This window comes from Pteronotus mesoamericanus, unplaced genomic scaffold (genome assembly GCF_021234165.1).
Source record: "Pteronotus mesoamericanus isolate MK-2021 breed Mesoamerican mustached bat unplaced genomic scaffold, CSHL_Meso_final contig_27, whole genome shotgun sequence".
Lineage (NCBI taxonomy): Eukaryota > Metazoa > Chordata > Mammalia > Chiroptera > Mormoopidae > Pteronotus > Pteronotus mesoamericanus.
Window position 1 is genome coordinate 939,767 of NW_026555115.1, and position 16,245 is coordinate 956,011.

At 41.8% G+C, this 16,245-nt stretch overlaps 1 protein-coding gene across 2 annotated transcripts in view; it reads left to right on the forward strand.

The window, feature by feature from the left end:
- Positions 1-16,245, forward strand: part of NCKAP5 (NCK associated protein 5) — a 750,489-nt gene that overhangs the window by 680,859 nt on the left and 53,385 nt on the right. Inside the window, exons 11-13 of one of the 2 annotated variants that reach the window (XM_054574978.1) lie at positions 3,033-3,221; positions 6,685-10,418; positions 11,127-11,304. In XM_054574978.1, the coding sequence (XP_054430953.1) occupies positions 3,033-3,221; positions 6,685-10,418; positions 11,127-11,304 (4,101 nt within the window). The remainder of the gene's footprint in view (positions 1-3,032; positions 3,222-6,684; positions 10,419-11,126; positions 11,305-16,245) is intronic. The other variant, XM_054574979.1, reaches the window with a different exon arrangement.

Genomic DNA, 16,245 nt, shown 5'->3' on the forward strand with positions numbered 1-16,245 from the left:
ACTTTTGATTTAAAGAGTGAAGACACACATATATAAAAACATTTTTAATAGTAGTAGCAGCAACTAAAACTAACTAACCATTGCTCTATGCTAGGGGCTGTTCAAATTTAAGAATAATCATATGTGGTAGGTATTTGCATTATCTCCATTTACCATGAAAGAATCTGAGGCCTGGATGGGTTAAATAATTTTCCCAGAGTCAAAATTAGCAAGTGGAATAGCCAGGATTTAAGTAAAATAAATGCCCTTGGAGTTCAAGCACTCAATCACAGAACAGTTATTCAGTGGAGTAGACAATCCTATATGATAATTGTGTGCTGATGAAGAAAGAGACTACAGGAAAAAGAGCTCATTTTGCAGCCATGATGCCAAATTCTGGGTCCCTTATTACCTTCAAACATTGATTGTCTAAGGTGGAAGAATGATGGGAGAATTTCCCAGGTGGGAGGACTAGCCCCTTTCTCCTCTCTGCAAGGAATTACCTTGTAATCACCCCAACACACAGACACACAGACATACACACACACACACACACTCCCTCCCTCCCTCCCTCCCTCCCCATTCCCCTAGTCTCTGAGCAGGCTCAGGTCACCCCTTTGCTCCTGCCTCAGCTCAGGTCAGACTGTGAGATGACACAACATGCTGCCACAAAATTCACATAAAAGGTAAATCCTCTTATAGCTTCTCCTGGGGCCTTTCTACAGAGGGCACAGGTCCTGAACCCGCAGCACTGAAGCACCTGTGACTTTGATCAAAATACATCTCAGCTCCCACCTTAAAATTACTGAATCTGCATTAAACAAGATCCTGAATGATTCGTGTTCACATTAAAGTGTGAAAAACCAGTGTTAGAGGACACCTCTCTGCGTAACCAGTCCTGATTCCATCTGCCTCCGTGACATCGGTGGGCTTTTTCCACCTTTCTGAATTATCTTCTATCACATCTGGCCATCTCAAGGTCAAGGTCAAGGGAGGGCAGCAGTTTCTTTCTCCTCCAGCTTATGTTCAGAGTTCTAATTTCCTGTCATCTTAACCAGCATCTGTACCGTAGGTACACGCATGGGCATCACCTGGGCAAAGGTGCTTACTTGTAACAAGAGGCCTGGTAGTGGAGTTAAGTTGTTAAATTAAGTATAATTTTGAGAGATATAGTGGGAAGGGATAGGTAGGAAAGACAGGAAATATATATAAGCTTCAGGATCTTGGGAAAAGATAGAATATAAACTGTAACCGAAAGCCTTGCAGAGTTTAAGAAGGGGCCACTGGAGAAGTTTAGGTCCGGATGTCCTCGCAGTGCACAGACACAGTCTCTCTCTCTCTCTGGATAGTAGGCAAACCTGTCAGAGCAAAGTCAGTCCTAAGTAAAACCACCACCCTGCTCAGTCAAACAACCAAATATGAGAGAACAGAATGGAGAAAATAGAAAGCACACAAGTAGGAGTAGAGAGTGATATGATATTTCTGAGAGTTTGTTCGGGGTGTGTTTCACATGTACATTGTGGCTGCAGCCTAAAGGCCAGGTGTTCCTGTGCAATAGGACCATTGCTCCCAGGCATCTGTCGATTTACAAATAGGAATGCCCCTTAAGTTATGTCCAGCAATGAAACAGTCGTGAATCAATAGGTATCATTAAGAGCTCAATTTAAAGACAAAATTTTACCTTTTAATGATATTTAGAGTCCAATTTCAAGGGGAAAAACAGAGTAGTAATTTTGGGGGGCATTTTTAAGATCACTTAAAGAGACTGTTATGCAGCAAAAATGATGTATCGATAGAAAGGCACATGGCTAACACTGGAAATCTAACATTACTAATAATTATGGATATTGATTAGGCAGCAAATTAAACATGCCCTTTGTACTTACATAGGGGTTTTATATTGACCACAAGTACTCTCAGGACAGCATTACCTTTTCTCCCCAAGCTGGTGTTTAGTCACCGTCAGTTGGAATTGTATTTGGAGAACACTGATAAGTACACAGGTACGAAAGACACCCATAAAGTGTGAATAGGTTGCATAAGTAAGTGGCTTTGCCATTCTGCAAGTGACACAAAGACAGATGGTTCCCCATCAAAGAGTTTCTGAGACAAAGCTTTGTTTAGATAGGAGACTGGAATTAGACAGTAATGGAGAGATTCCATTCCTATGGTTGGGATGCTAAATTATTTTAGCCGGTCCAGTTGTGTTGCTCCATCTGTTACGTTAGGAGTCTATAAAGTGGCTGTCAAGAAGTATTGGGATGTTTACAACTTTGTCACCCATGCCTTTTGCAGACCCTCGAGAGTTTGAACCACCTGGATCTGCATGGGATCCAGATCTATTTGATAAGACAGTCTTTACCATTTGGACAGCCAACTGACATGAGAAGTCCCATTATATTTTACAATAGAACCTCCTTGGTCCTGAGGCTGGTGTTTCGCTGCACATGGCTTCCTGGAAGGTGGTACAGAAATGCTCCAGGCACTTGATTTCTGACTTAGAATGACGCGTCAGAGCCATAAGGAACCATGGGGTAATCTGGTAGAACTGCTCCACTCTACAAAGGAAAACATTAAAGATCATGGAAGTTACTTGCTCACAGTCTTGTATCTAATGGTAGTATGTATCCAGGATGCTAGACTCCCAAGCTAGTGATCATACTCTTCAACTCCAGCCAAAGATGCTACTGTTTTTGCTTCCTTTCACAACATTAGAGTCATGTTTTGATATTAATCTGATCCTTTCACCACTGTGACTGGATAAAATTAGAAACTACCATTGTGATACTTCTCCCTAGTGAAGATGGTAGCTCCCACCGATTAAGCACCCACTTAGTCCAGATAGTGTGCTATATGCTTGCCATCTAGAACCCCATGTGGTCCCTGCAATAACCTTATAAGGTAGGCAGTATTATCATGATTCACTTTTTAAAAGAAAAAATGTAGCTCCAAGAGATTAACTTGTTCTATTCACTTATACTTCATTATGAGGTTGCGTTGATATTTACTTCCCCTAAGCAAAGCCCTAGCTTACATGTTTCCTTTGTTCTCAGGAATGCCGGTTGAACACAAAACCAGGAACCCCTGCTCTGAAATGCCCTGGCCTGGGGGTTGTCACCCCTGCTCATCTCTGCCCACACAATAGCTGCAGCAGCAGTGAACTGTCTCTGTCGAGCACCTGCAGCGAGTACTCCAGCGGCTCCTCCTACACGTGGCATGATGGGAAGAACCTCAGGAAAGGGGTAAGGCCTCCTTTCAAGGCGCTTCAGCATTTGAGTGAACCAGAAAAGAATTTTCAGTAGGAAGGTGGAAGGTGGGAGGCTCTTAAGACATTTCAGACATACTCAGGGGTTTTATATGTGGAGATTTGATAGGGTCCTGGCTCAGAATGGCCAGGGAGCACCAGCACATCTGTCATATCTCACAGAGGAAAGTCCCAATTCTTAGGGACTCAGCAAAGTAGACCCAGTCCTGCAAAGACTTTAAATTTATATTGTTTAAGGAAGCTTTACAGTTCTTACTGTTTACCAGGTACTCATTTAGTATTAACTCATGTAATATATATAGTTTGATTGTGAATATAATTATTAACTTACACATTAATAAATATATGTCCAATGCCTCTTTTTTAGTGCACAAGTGTTTTTTTCTGGTACCATTTTGTTTAGAAATAGAAAACAAGGCTGCATTAAATGCATTAGCCTGCCCTACAAGGAGCATTCTGGCCTAATTAATGAGTAATTAACATGGGCCACACAGCTGTGTTAGCACTTCATAAGGATAAACTCATTTAATGTGCAAGGTAGCTTATTAAAGAGGGCCTCCTAGTTCCCCAATTTTATAGATGAGGAAACTGGGATGCTGAAAAATTAAGGAACTAGCCCAAAATCTCATGGCCAGTAAGTGACAGACCTGGGCAGTTGATTTCAGAACCATCGCTCTTAACCATTTGGCTATACTGACCTTGTTGAATCAGCCTAAAACTTGAAGAAATCGTTCCAATTGTTGAGATGCACTTGTTCCCACTAAGATCAAGAATATCCTTTTTAAAAAATGTGTAGAACTGTTGTCCAGTCAAGAAACAGAAATGGACGATGGACATTAAATTCAGGCCTCTGCCTTAGCAGCATCTTTAAGCCAACTGTTCCCATCACAAATTTCTTCCAACTTTTCCACAAAGAATGAACCTGCCTGTGGGAAATACCAGCTCCACTCCATGGTCTTTCCTACAGGGATTCCTATTTTTTTATTTGAAGTTTCAAAGTTGTTCCAAACTTCTCTCAAGTTATTGAATACCATAACCAGCTATGGAAAACTGACTGAGGAATGTGGCTCATCTCCCCAGGCAGACCCTGGGCCCGGGGGCGCTGGTGCCGCTGGCCCTGGGAGGAATTGAACCACAGCATGGGAAGGCGCTGCAGAGGCAGGAAGGAGGCACGTGGGCAGAGGCTGAGCACATCAGATCAGCCTTTCTCAAGCTCTTGCAGGGCACTTTTGCCTGTGTTCTCTTCTTTAACGTGATGTGACTATAGAGATCACGGAAATTCTTAGAAACCCAAGCTGTGGCAGTCCTCTCGCTGGTCAATCTGTAATGCCCAAACTCACAAATAGGATTTCTTCTGATTTTCAAAGGGGTTTTTAATGGTACAGGGAAGAGGAGGGGCAGGGGAAGCATTGCCAAATAGCGTCTATCCACAGCAACTATGGCCCTGAAGAATCTTCTAAAGAAACTATATAATTTGAAAAAATACAGATAACAAAACACAAATAAAGAATATACTATATTGTTGATAGCAAGAGTAATATTTATGAAAATGTCTTAGATATAAATAAATGTTCACAGCTTACTAAAAAGCTGAGAATCCAGTATAAGTCTCTGACACATTTCCACCCTCTGCTTTTGAGCACGTGGTTGGCATCGAGAGTTACAGCACAGGGGTCAGCTGGCGTGGAGAGGCCAAGGGGAACTGCACTCTTCGTCAAGATAGGTATAGAGTGCACATTTGAAACCTCCAGGTTCATTCATTGAAATTCTTCACTATTAATGATATAGTCTTAAAAAAAAGCATTAGGGCAGTGCCCACACTCACATTTTACCAATTTTCCTGAGTGCTGGTTATTGATTAAACCAGCACTCCACTGAAGAGAAGTATGGTGATAACCTATGATCTCTCTTATGACGTTGGCTAATGTAGAGGGAAAAACACAAACTGAGCTTGACCTTAGGAGTGTGCCATCAAGAGTAAGTTCTGCAGGCTCTAGAGCCACACCGTCTGGGTTCAAATCCCCACATGGCCACTTTGGAACTCAGTCATTGAAAGAACCCAGGAAACAAGAGTTAAAAGCTTTGTACCAGCTCTTCCTTACCTGTGTGATTTCCAACAGACTGATCTTGCTGAATCTCAGTTTTCTCCCTAGAAAATAGGAGGTTAATCTCTCCTTCTTGATGTTGTTCTGAAAATTAAGTCAAAATACTGTGTAAGTAACTAGTACAAAGCAGAGATTTAGTCGATGTCAGTTCCCTCCTGCCTTCCATTTGTTGTTTACAGCACTATGAAAAAATATGAATATCTGTGTGGAATGCAGTATTTTTTATTTGTCGTTTCTTGGCCACTTCTCCAAAACCAACCCTAGTATTCGTGGAAGTATAAAGGACAAAAAATTGAGTTTTATAAGTTAGTAGGTGAATCATTACTATGGGTTCTAACAGCAAATGCCCCGCTGCTATATGTGTAGCTGTATCTCACAGGTGTTCACTGTCTGGAAAAACCATGAAGTCCCATGACATTCTATCAGATGTTAGAATGCAAGGGGCCATGAAGACATGGGCTAACTTACCTTTCCATTTATCCTCTCTACCTCTGGTACACACTGAGGCCACACTGTCTTTGGTTATTCCATAAATGTACCTTAAACTTACCTTCTCGGTGTGGGTCTTTGACATAGTATTTTTTCTAACTGGAAATGATTCCCCCTACTTTTAAACTAAGGCAAAACTAGACATCTTGCAAGGGCTAGGTAGGTTTAAAAAACAACACTCCATTTCCTTTTATGGTTTTCATGGTTTTTCCACACAGAAGTATGGTCTCCCTTTGAATTTCTGGAGTACCTGCAGCATTTGCGCTTCTTATTTGTGCCCTTGGCTTTCCGTTATTTTTGCTCAAGTACTCTCCTCTGCTAGGTGCATTTGTCTTTTTGTTTTATTTTGTTTTATTTTTTATCCTCACCTGAGGACATTTTTTTCATTGCTTTTAGAGAGAGAGGAAGGGAGAGAAACATTGCTGTGAGAGGGAAGCAACAATTGGTTGTCTCCCATATGCACCCAGACCAGAGAGCTTACGCACCTGGATCGAGGATCAAACCCACAACCTAGGCATATGCCCCACCCAGGAATCGAACACACAATCTTTCAGTTACAGAATGACATTCCAACCAACTGAGTCACACTGATCAGGGGGGTGCATGCTTCTTGAGGGCAGGTCCTTGTTCTCTACTCCTTTAAATCATATACTACTTAGTGCAGGACCTGGCAAAATAGAGATGTGCTATATTGTTAAGAAATGAATTTGTGTTAATTAATATATGCATTTATTGTGAATATTTATGAACCACTAGGACAAATTAGGTTCAATGATGGACTTTTTCTGTTATAAATTTGTGATCCACCTGACTCTATCATTTCTGATATCTACTTTTCTTTCCTAGCCATCATCACAAAACTGGGATAAAAGGCTAAGTATTGATTCTTCACTCCCAAGTGGCTTTGCTAGTCCTACAGATGAACTACCTCCAACTCGTATCAAGGAAAGCCACATTTTGGAAGGACTAAGAAAGCTACAGAAGCGGAGAGTATTACTTGAGCCTCCATCAGTGATAACCAAATGGGGTTATAAAGATTGCATGAATTCAAATGAAGGAATATATTCTCCAGGAATTAAGAGTAGCAGCCTCCAGGAGTGTCCCCCCTGCAAACCAACGGACATGGAGGGCCCCTGCAAGGAACCCCACAAGGTGTTTGTGTATGACACAGATTCTCATGATGATGCTGATGAGGACTCTTCCTCCTTGGCATTGAATCAAGCCTTTCCAAACCAGTCCTGCAGGCTGCATGGTTGTAAATTAACCCATAGTGTTTCTGACAGTCTATTTGGCTGGGAGCTGAATGGAAAACGCTTTTCAGAAGGCACATCCTCGGTTTACCCCAGAGAAAGGCCTGAACAGCTGAGCACTTGTGCCAGCAGCTGTCCTTTGGAGAGGAAGCTGTGCCCAATTGCGCAGGCGCCTCAGGTGCAGAGGGAGAGGGGTCCTCACAGCCAGGGCCACAGCAATCTCCAGCTTTCAGACACTGATGACAATGAAACCCTTGATGAGTTGCATATAGACAGCAGCGATGAGAAAAGCCCTTCAGACTTGTCATTGACTGCTGACACCGACAAGTCTACGGAGGACCTGGACACCCTCATGGGACTTGGAAAATCTCAACTGGGGTCTCCTAATGAGGAGAAAAAACAAATGCCCATCCACTTAGAGAGTAGGCCAAAGACATTTAGTTTCATAAAGCAGCAAAGGGTTGTCAAAAGGACTTCTTCAGAAGAATGTGTTACTGTAATATTTGATGCTGAAGATGGTGAACCCATTGAATTCAGCTCTCACCAGACGGGTGTTGTCACTGTTACCAGAAATGAAATTTCCATCAATCAGGGCCCAAGCGTACCCAAGGCAGAACACACTGAACCTTTACCTCAGGGAATTGCTCACTCACAGCCAGGGGCTGCTGCCAGAGACTACACTTGTATAAGGAGACCTGAAGAGGAACCTGAGAAAAACATTCCAAAGGACGGTGCAGATAATCTCGCTGAGGCACCCACTGATTCTTTCAGCCCCAGGACAGTAACACAAAATACTCAGAAACAGAAATTGGCCAAACCAACACATAATATGTCATGCCAGAGTAATTATAGATCTTTGATATCCATGGGTATCTATGAGAAGCAAAGTCTGACAAAAATACCTGCCAGGGGCAAGGCTTCACCTCAAAAATCAAAAATAATGGAGCCTGAAGTCTCCACTAGAGGCCCCTCGTCTGGCCCTGTGACTCTTGAAAACTCACCAGCCTTGGCTCCTGGGAAACTCTCCCGGTTCAAGAGGACTGAAGGCCCAGGGCACCTCTGGGACGTACAGCCAGACTCACACATTCCAAAACACAGCTCTCGAACGCCTGGCAGGAGGGGTGCGGTCCAGTGCTCCAAGAGTCAGCTTTCAGCATCACAGTTGCTGTCAAGGCCCCTCATTGAGCCTGGTGACGATGGGGAACCCCTCAAGGGGGAGAGACACTGTGACCCTAGGCCAGAGGCAAGAGTGAAATCGCCTTCTCCCCCACCCCCTCCAGGCCGGTCAATCTCCCTGCTCCTCAGGCCCAGTTATGACTATTTGCCACCACCTTCATCTGCCAAGCCTGAAACCAGCATTGCTGATGAAACAGCAAGGACTGCATTCAAACCACTCCCTCCAAAAGGATCCTCTGCTCCTATTATTTCTTCTAATCAGACAGAAGTGCAGGGGAAGAAACCTTCTGTGGCCTTCAAAAAGCCCATCTTGACTCACCCCCTGCCCTCCACAGAAACAGTGATTCAAACCAGATGCTCTGCTCATACCCCCTCTAGCTCTCTTGTTATGATGGCCCCAGGGCCTCCAAAGGTCTCTCCAAAGAGAGGTGTCCCCAAAGCCCCACCTCATCAAACCCTTGGGACCACACAAACAGACACAGGGTTACAGATTTCCAAGAATAGTCCTTCAGCCCATGAACCTCTGGACATATCATCCTCCAAAAGTCTGTCTCCAAGAAGAAAAGGACAATTGAGTGACAGTGTCCCCACATCACACAAGCCTTCCTTCTTAGGGGTAAACGAGTCACTATCATCTCAGGTTAACAGTCCCTCGCCATCCTCTAAAAGCCATAATGCCCCACACGGCTGTCAGAACACTCATGAGAAAAGTTTGAAAACTCGCCTCCCAGTTGGGCTCAAAGTTCTCATGAAGTCTCCCCAGTTGCTCAGGAAAAGTTCCACAGTGCCAGGGAAACATGAAAAAGACAGTCTCAATGAAGCCTCTAAAAGTTCGGCAGCTGCGAGCAAGTCAAAGCCAGAACATTCCGGGAGTCCAACGAGCCTTGAGGCCACAGTAGATGAAAGACCTGTGACTCCTCTGGGTTTACAAGCACAAGACAGTTTGACCGAAGGGCTTCCCCTGGAAGCAACAATACCAGAGTCATTGGAAAATCACATCCCTGGGGCTGACGGAAAGGATGGAATAGAAAACAGGTCTGTAAAAAGATCTCTTTCCTCCAACAAGCCGCATCTAAAACCAGCTTTAGGCATGAACGGAGCTAAAGCCCGCAGCCAGAATTTCAGTGCTCACTCAGGTGAGAAGCCCACCACGCCCCCCATGGAAGGGCCAGGCAAAGTCCGAACTCAGATTATTACCAACACTGCAGAGAGAGGCAATTCTCTGACCCGGCAGAGCTCCTCCACGGATGGCTCTCCCAGCAAGACCCTTTCGGCCCCCATGTCTGACAGCCTTCCCAGTGCTGCGAGGGCCTTGGGCCATGCCCCCTCGAGGCAGGGCTCCCTGGGGAGCACAGGTAGCTCTAGCAGCTGGCACGGAAGCCCTAGCAAGCTGCCTTTGAGGATTCCTCCAAAATCTGAAGGGCTCCTCACGCCGCCTGGACCTGAAGACCAGCAAGCCTATGTCCAGAGAGGATGCCCCAGTGTGGCTGCACCTGCAGAACCAGAAAGGGACCTCTGCAGGTGCCCACCCGCCCCAACAGACTGCCTCCGAGGCCTGCAGAGCCCAGGAAGGACAGAGTGCTCAGGCAGTTTTGAAACAAGCAGGACCCCCAAGCTAGAAACTTCTGGAATCTATCCAAATACTTCTATAGCCAGGGCTAATACTGTGAGCCCAGAAGCCCCCCTCTCACCCACAATCGAAGAAAAGGTCATGTTGTGCATTCAAGAGAATGTGGAAAAGGGCCAAGTGCAAACAAAGTCCACATCTGTGGAAGCGAAGCCAAGGCCTGGGCCTTCTTTCGCCAGCTGGTTTGGTTTTCGGAGGAGTCGACTTCCCGCTCTCAGTAGCAGGAAAATGGACGTCTCCAAAACCAAAGTGGAAAAGAAAGATGCAAAGGCCTTGGGCTTTGGAAATAAGCAGTTAAAATCAGAGAGAAAAAAAGAGAAAAAGAAGCCTGAGCTCCAGTGTGAGGTAGAAAATGAGCTTAACAGGGATACAGAGCTGGCAGATCCTATCAATGGGAGTTTACAAAGCAAAAATAATCTGAAAACACCACAGGACATTTACGACCAAATGAAGTTTGAACCGAGAAATAGACTTAGTCCTGTTCCATGTTCAACAAAAGATACCTTTATGACAGAACTTCTGAACAGGTAACGCATGGGCAAGGAGGGTGGTGATGTTGAGGGGTGGCACCTACCCACAAGGAGAGTTGTTTGCTTCCAGAACATTAAATGCCAGCCAAGCATGGTTTTCATAAAAGCGGAAATGGATGATAGCAGTCTTTTATACATTAGACAAAATTTGAACAATGAAATAAAAGTTAGCAATAAAATAATAATTTAGTCCATGTTACTTTGTTAACCAAACCAATGGTCTTTGAAATTAAAGAATGGTAAGTTTTATCAAGGCTGAAAGAAATTCAGCCTATACTAGGACCTATGAATGTACCCACGTGGCATGAAATGGAAGCAAATTAAATGTACATTCTAAAGTATGCCAATCTCATTGATTGTACCAAGCAAATGTGTATTTAGAAACTTCCAGAGGAAATTACCTTTCCTGCTGATCTTAAGCCAAAAATGTAGTCAATCACTTTTCATTGTTTTTTACTGCCCCCAACCCCCATCTCACAAGCAGTCATAAAATAAAAATAAAAGATTATTTTATCAAATCTAAATGGACACACTACTGGAATATCAGATTAATATTTGATCAAGGCCATTGAGAAACACTATCACTCAAAGAGTTAAAGACAAACAGCTATGTGGAGGTTACTTTCAGCATTAAAGGATTGGAAAGAATAGAGTGATTGAAGAAGAGCAATGTAATTTATCAGAGGAACCACTTTCTACCTGCAGAGTTGATAAGAGAGCAGCTCAACAGACAGAAAGTGGATCAAATAATGTTTCCTGCAGGAGTGTGTTAAAGGGCAGCTCCCAGGGCTCCTGTCTCACCAGCAGCTCTATCAGCGCTCAAGGAAACCACAAGAAAAACATCAGAACCAAAGCCGACATGGAAATACCGAAAGGGTCCCTGGTAAGTGCTCCACCTTTCTGGTTATCAGCTGTTACGTTCTCTGACAGGCTGGCCTGGGTTCTTTCCTCTCCTTGCTGATGAAAAGATACGGGCAAGACATTATGGGGTAGAGAAAGTTAAAGCGAGAGGAAAACAGAAGGAAAGCTCGGTGACAACTGTAACCGAGAGATGGCAGCTGGATGGCAAGCAGACCTGGCCCCCGCCGGTGATGCTGCTTTTTTAGCTCTCTCTTCAGAAGGACAGTGTAATCACAGTGCAGGCAAATGAGGCTGCTTGCGTCATCTGGGGATTATACCCTGGTGCTGGGACTCTGTTTTGATGATTATTTCCATCATTTCCAGAAACACAAAAAGAAGTGAACATCATTGTAAAAAATAAAAGTGCTATACTCTTTAAGAGTATTTTGATGATTTGATTTAAGTAGTTTTTTTTTATTTTTCTGGAAGTCATATGTACCAGTTCACCCTACTCAAGTGGAAGGTGTTAAGACTAAGAAATTCTTTCTGGAACTTGACTCCCTAGCCTTTAGTTTTTTAATTGAGAGTTCTAGAACAAACTGGGTAATTAACTTTTTAAAAGGAGGGGAAGAGGAAGAATGGGTGAAAAGGTATAAGGAGTAAGAAACCTAATTGGTAGGCACAAAATAGACAGGGGAGGTTAAGAATAGTGTAGGAAATGGAGAAGCCGAAGAACTTATATGTATGACCCATGGTCATGAACTGAGGCGGGGGGAAGAATGCTGAAGGGACGGGGGGTGCAGGGCAGAGGGGAATAAAGGGGAGGAAAAAAATGGGACAACTGTAATAGCATAATCAAAATATACTTAAGAAAATAAAAGAGCATTTTTATATTTTCCCAGGGTGTACTAGTTTCAAATAATATTTTTGTTTTAAAATTACCTTAAACAGCACTTATTCTCTTTATATTCTTTCTGTTCTTACATAATTGATTTGGTGATGTTCAATGTTTCTTTCTGTAAGCTTTAAAGCAGTTAAACAAAAAAAAAATTTCTTCACAGAATTACTGACTAATCCATATATTTTTATACTCTTATAAAAGAGATTGTAAAATATAATGCATGCTATCATTTTCTTAAGGAAAACTTAAAATATGAAGTACTGGCACATTTTTTTTCTACGGTAGTTAAAAAATAAACGAGGTTTTACAAGTAATCATGATTGGTATTAGTAGTTACTAATTACTAATTTAATGGCTTCTTGATGTTTAGTGTTCCTTAGAGTTTCACAGACATACTGTAATTTGAGACAAATGCATATTTAATTTTTTTCAAATAGCTTTTGACTCTAAAGAGATATAGGGCCTTTAAAAAAAAACTCTGGAATCGTGTTCACTATGTTCTTTGCAAGTTTTTTTTTTTAAATTTTCCCCTATTTTACTCTTGATTTCCACTGGTATCGCCTCTTTGAAAATGTAGATGTCCCCTGCATTATAAAACCACAAATTACAAGCATGGCGAAGGCTGCCCTTGTGTCACTGTAAGGAAACAAGGAGAATGTACTACACGTGGAAATGTGCAATATGCCAGAAATTCAGTCCAACTGATCTAAAACTGATCGCCTGGCAGAGCCCTTATCAGACACACTCAATTTAACTACGCCCATTTAATATGGTTCTGACAGCAGAGAGTATATCTTCACTGTACAGAGTCCCTAAAAAAAAAAACAAAAGACCCTCTGTTTTCCTTTTACAATTTTATTTTTGCTTTCTCATTGTTTCCTAATGCTAAAGCAATTTGCCACCTTGTCCTCTCTCCTCCACAGCCTTTCACAATGTACTGAGAGGTGTCCTTTGGTCCTTCCAGAACAGCTACAGGAAACAGTCTTATTATTTTCTGTGAAGTACAGAGATTCCCTAAATACCCCATGTATACATAATCAGTAGGGGTATGCTAATTTCTCTAGTTAGCTGCAAGACAAAATTAGTCATGCTGGGAAGACTTCCCATACAGAAGAATGCTATTAACCTGGATAGTTGACCAGCTAGGCAATTTTTAATGTAAAATGCAATGTTTTTCACTTCATCTCCATAATCATCAGTGTGGTTTGAACTCAAAGTACTAATTGCAGAAAGGACATTGCCACAGTCTCCACTGGGACTAGTACACAAATAGCAGTGAAAAACCTATTTATTATATGTCATCAACCTATAGAGGAAGGAGGTTAGAGGCAAAATCAGATGTATTCTAATATCATGGCACATTGATGTGAATACCCATGAACCTTTTAAAATTCAGAGTTTAAAGGAATTTTCCCCCACTAAGGCTCAAGGTAAAGTTGCTCTCTGCTTATTTTACAGTGTGTTGCAAAGAATTCTTCTGATAGTAGTTATTTGGGATGGAAACAATAGCTGCCCATAATGCACTACATATCACACTTTTTTCCTGAATAAAACCAACGTTATAAACCTTGTAACTTAATATACCACTATCCCTGCCTTTTACAAACTAAGGCTATATTTAGCTATGAGAGCCCTAAGGCATTATCATTATTTTAAACAACAGTGATAATAGTAGAAGGATTATTTACATACATATTACAATTTCATGTATGTAGCAGACCTCCATTTAGTTCAGTAGTAACTACATGTCCATTCCCAGGACTGCTAGGTACATTCGAACATGTGTAAAACTCCCATTAATGCTTTGCTGAATTAAATCTTTTTCTCCTTTCAACACCTTAATTGAAGGCTTATGCCCCCATTTATGCCATTATTTACAGGCCACTTAACTCTAATTTTGTGTAATTTAGACATGGGCCATGTTACTTTGTGCTTTTATTTAAATTATATGAAATCATTATAAGAGGAAAAAGCATCCCCAGAAAAGATAACTCAGAAAGAAATGTACTCTGCTTGCTACATGTTGTACATTCTTCCTTCCTGTAGATTTAAATAATTTTCTAAAATGAGAAGTCTCAAGGAAAGAGAGCTCCAGCCTCCTATCTATCACTGGACAAAATAAAAACCATTAATAAAATTAATGAGATCATATACTTCATCATGCAGTGGAAAGAGATGACCATTTTAATGAGTATTTTAATTTAAATTATGGATATTCTCTTCACCTACTGTCATATGGTCTGAAAAAAATCACATATGCTAATAAAGAAAGCATCAAGTATTATCCCATTAAAATGGTCCATTTTGTGCTATTTTATCAATGATGATAAAATAGCACAAAACAGTACAATAATTACACAACTTATCACCTTATTAAGTTCTGCAAAATGTTATAATTTCAACATTCTTAATTGAACAATCCTGTTCTCAATGCTATTTTGATGGTAATAAGAAGCATGCATATTTTGTTCTCCTCCTGAAAAACTTTTCTAAATGACTAACTTTTCTAAAGTCATTGCCTTCCAGGAGTTCTGCCTCCAGCGATCACTTCCTCCCTCAGGTTCACTCTGTGTTTTTCCTTTTCAATGAGCTTTAACTTCCAAATGGGAAAGCATTAGGGTTAGGATGATTCAGAGAAGAAATATATTCAGAATTCCAAATGAAGTGTATCCCCAAGTATTGGGTGTAATTCTGAAAGTATGTATGTATATTGGTCAGTGGTGAACTATTTTCTCCTTTTTTCCTTCTGTGTCCTTTGCAAGCTCATTCCTCCTTGTCTTTTCTAATGAGAGGGATTAACAAAATATAAGGGGTACAATGACATTTAATAGTTACCTCTTACAGACTTATATTCAGTATAGTTCTTAAATACAACTGAGCTCAAAAGGTGGACAAGAGTCGAAAATGCACTGGGAAGTGCATTTGGGAAGGTGCCCAAAATACTAACAACAAACTTAAACCAAAAACAGCCCACAGCTATTGCCTGTGAACCACCTGCTACTTCTTACCATAAGGGACATTACTGATTTATATCTGTTCCCGGTAGAGCAGTGGCTGAGAAAATCTGAATCTCTAACCCCTGTTCTTTTCCGAGGCAAACATCCTGGTTTTGTGACCACTCCCATCTTTGAAACGCCTTGCCTTGTGAAGATGGTTCCACTTGTGTCTATCTTTGGCAAATTTTAAATCTTGAGTGGGCAGCCCGTTACCCCAGGAAGCTTCCCACCACCTCTCAGCACTCAAGCACTGTGTGATCAAGAATGAAAATTAATGTTAATTTCAGCCTATGAAAAATGTAATTAGCAAGAGAAGTCTGCTGCCAGCATAAATTATGCCCCTTATTGCCATAGGCAAATGGATTTTTTAATTACTCACCACTTTGACTAGAAATCTATTTGTACAGTTAGAGTCAACAGGTAGGCCATTCTAAGACACCCCTCCATTTTACATTCTGTTGCTAATTCTTCATCCATTTTCCTCAAATTGAAAATTCCCCCTCATGGGCCATCTGCTCCTCATGGGCTGTTAGCTCAGGAGAGCTGCAAGAATTAAAGGCCTTGTCTACAAGTCCAGTTTCTCTGATAAATTCCCAGAGACTACATTTAACATTTGCTGTTAAGCACAGAAAGCCCTAGAAAGGTTCTGACAAGGAGCTGACAGGTAGGACTGCATGGTGGCTTTTGTTTTCTTTCTTAAATATCATACTTGGGAAAAGGTGATGGGTACATCTCACAGAAAGGTAAGTAGGAAAGGGAAGCAAGGCAGTTATACACATTCATACACACACGCGCAACATTACACACAGCGAAAATCACTGCTACTCTTAAATAAAAGTATGGTTTATGTGTACTTGGAATACAGCCTAAACAGCTAACTGCCAGACACTAAGAAAAATGTAGTAATTCTTGTGATAGCCTAGAAAGGATGACTATGGCAACATGGTTCACTCTGAAAATTAAATTACAGCAATGAGTAGGGATAAGGAGCGCCCACTCTAAAAGTGAAACCCTTTGTACCCTTGAACAGATCACTAACCCTCTCTGAGCCTCTTTTCTTTTTTTAACCTGTATAATGAGGAACTTG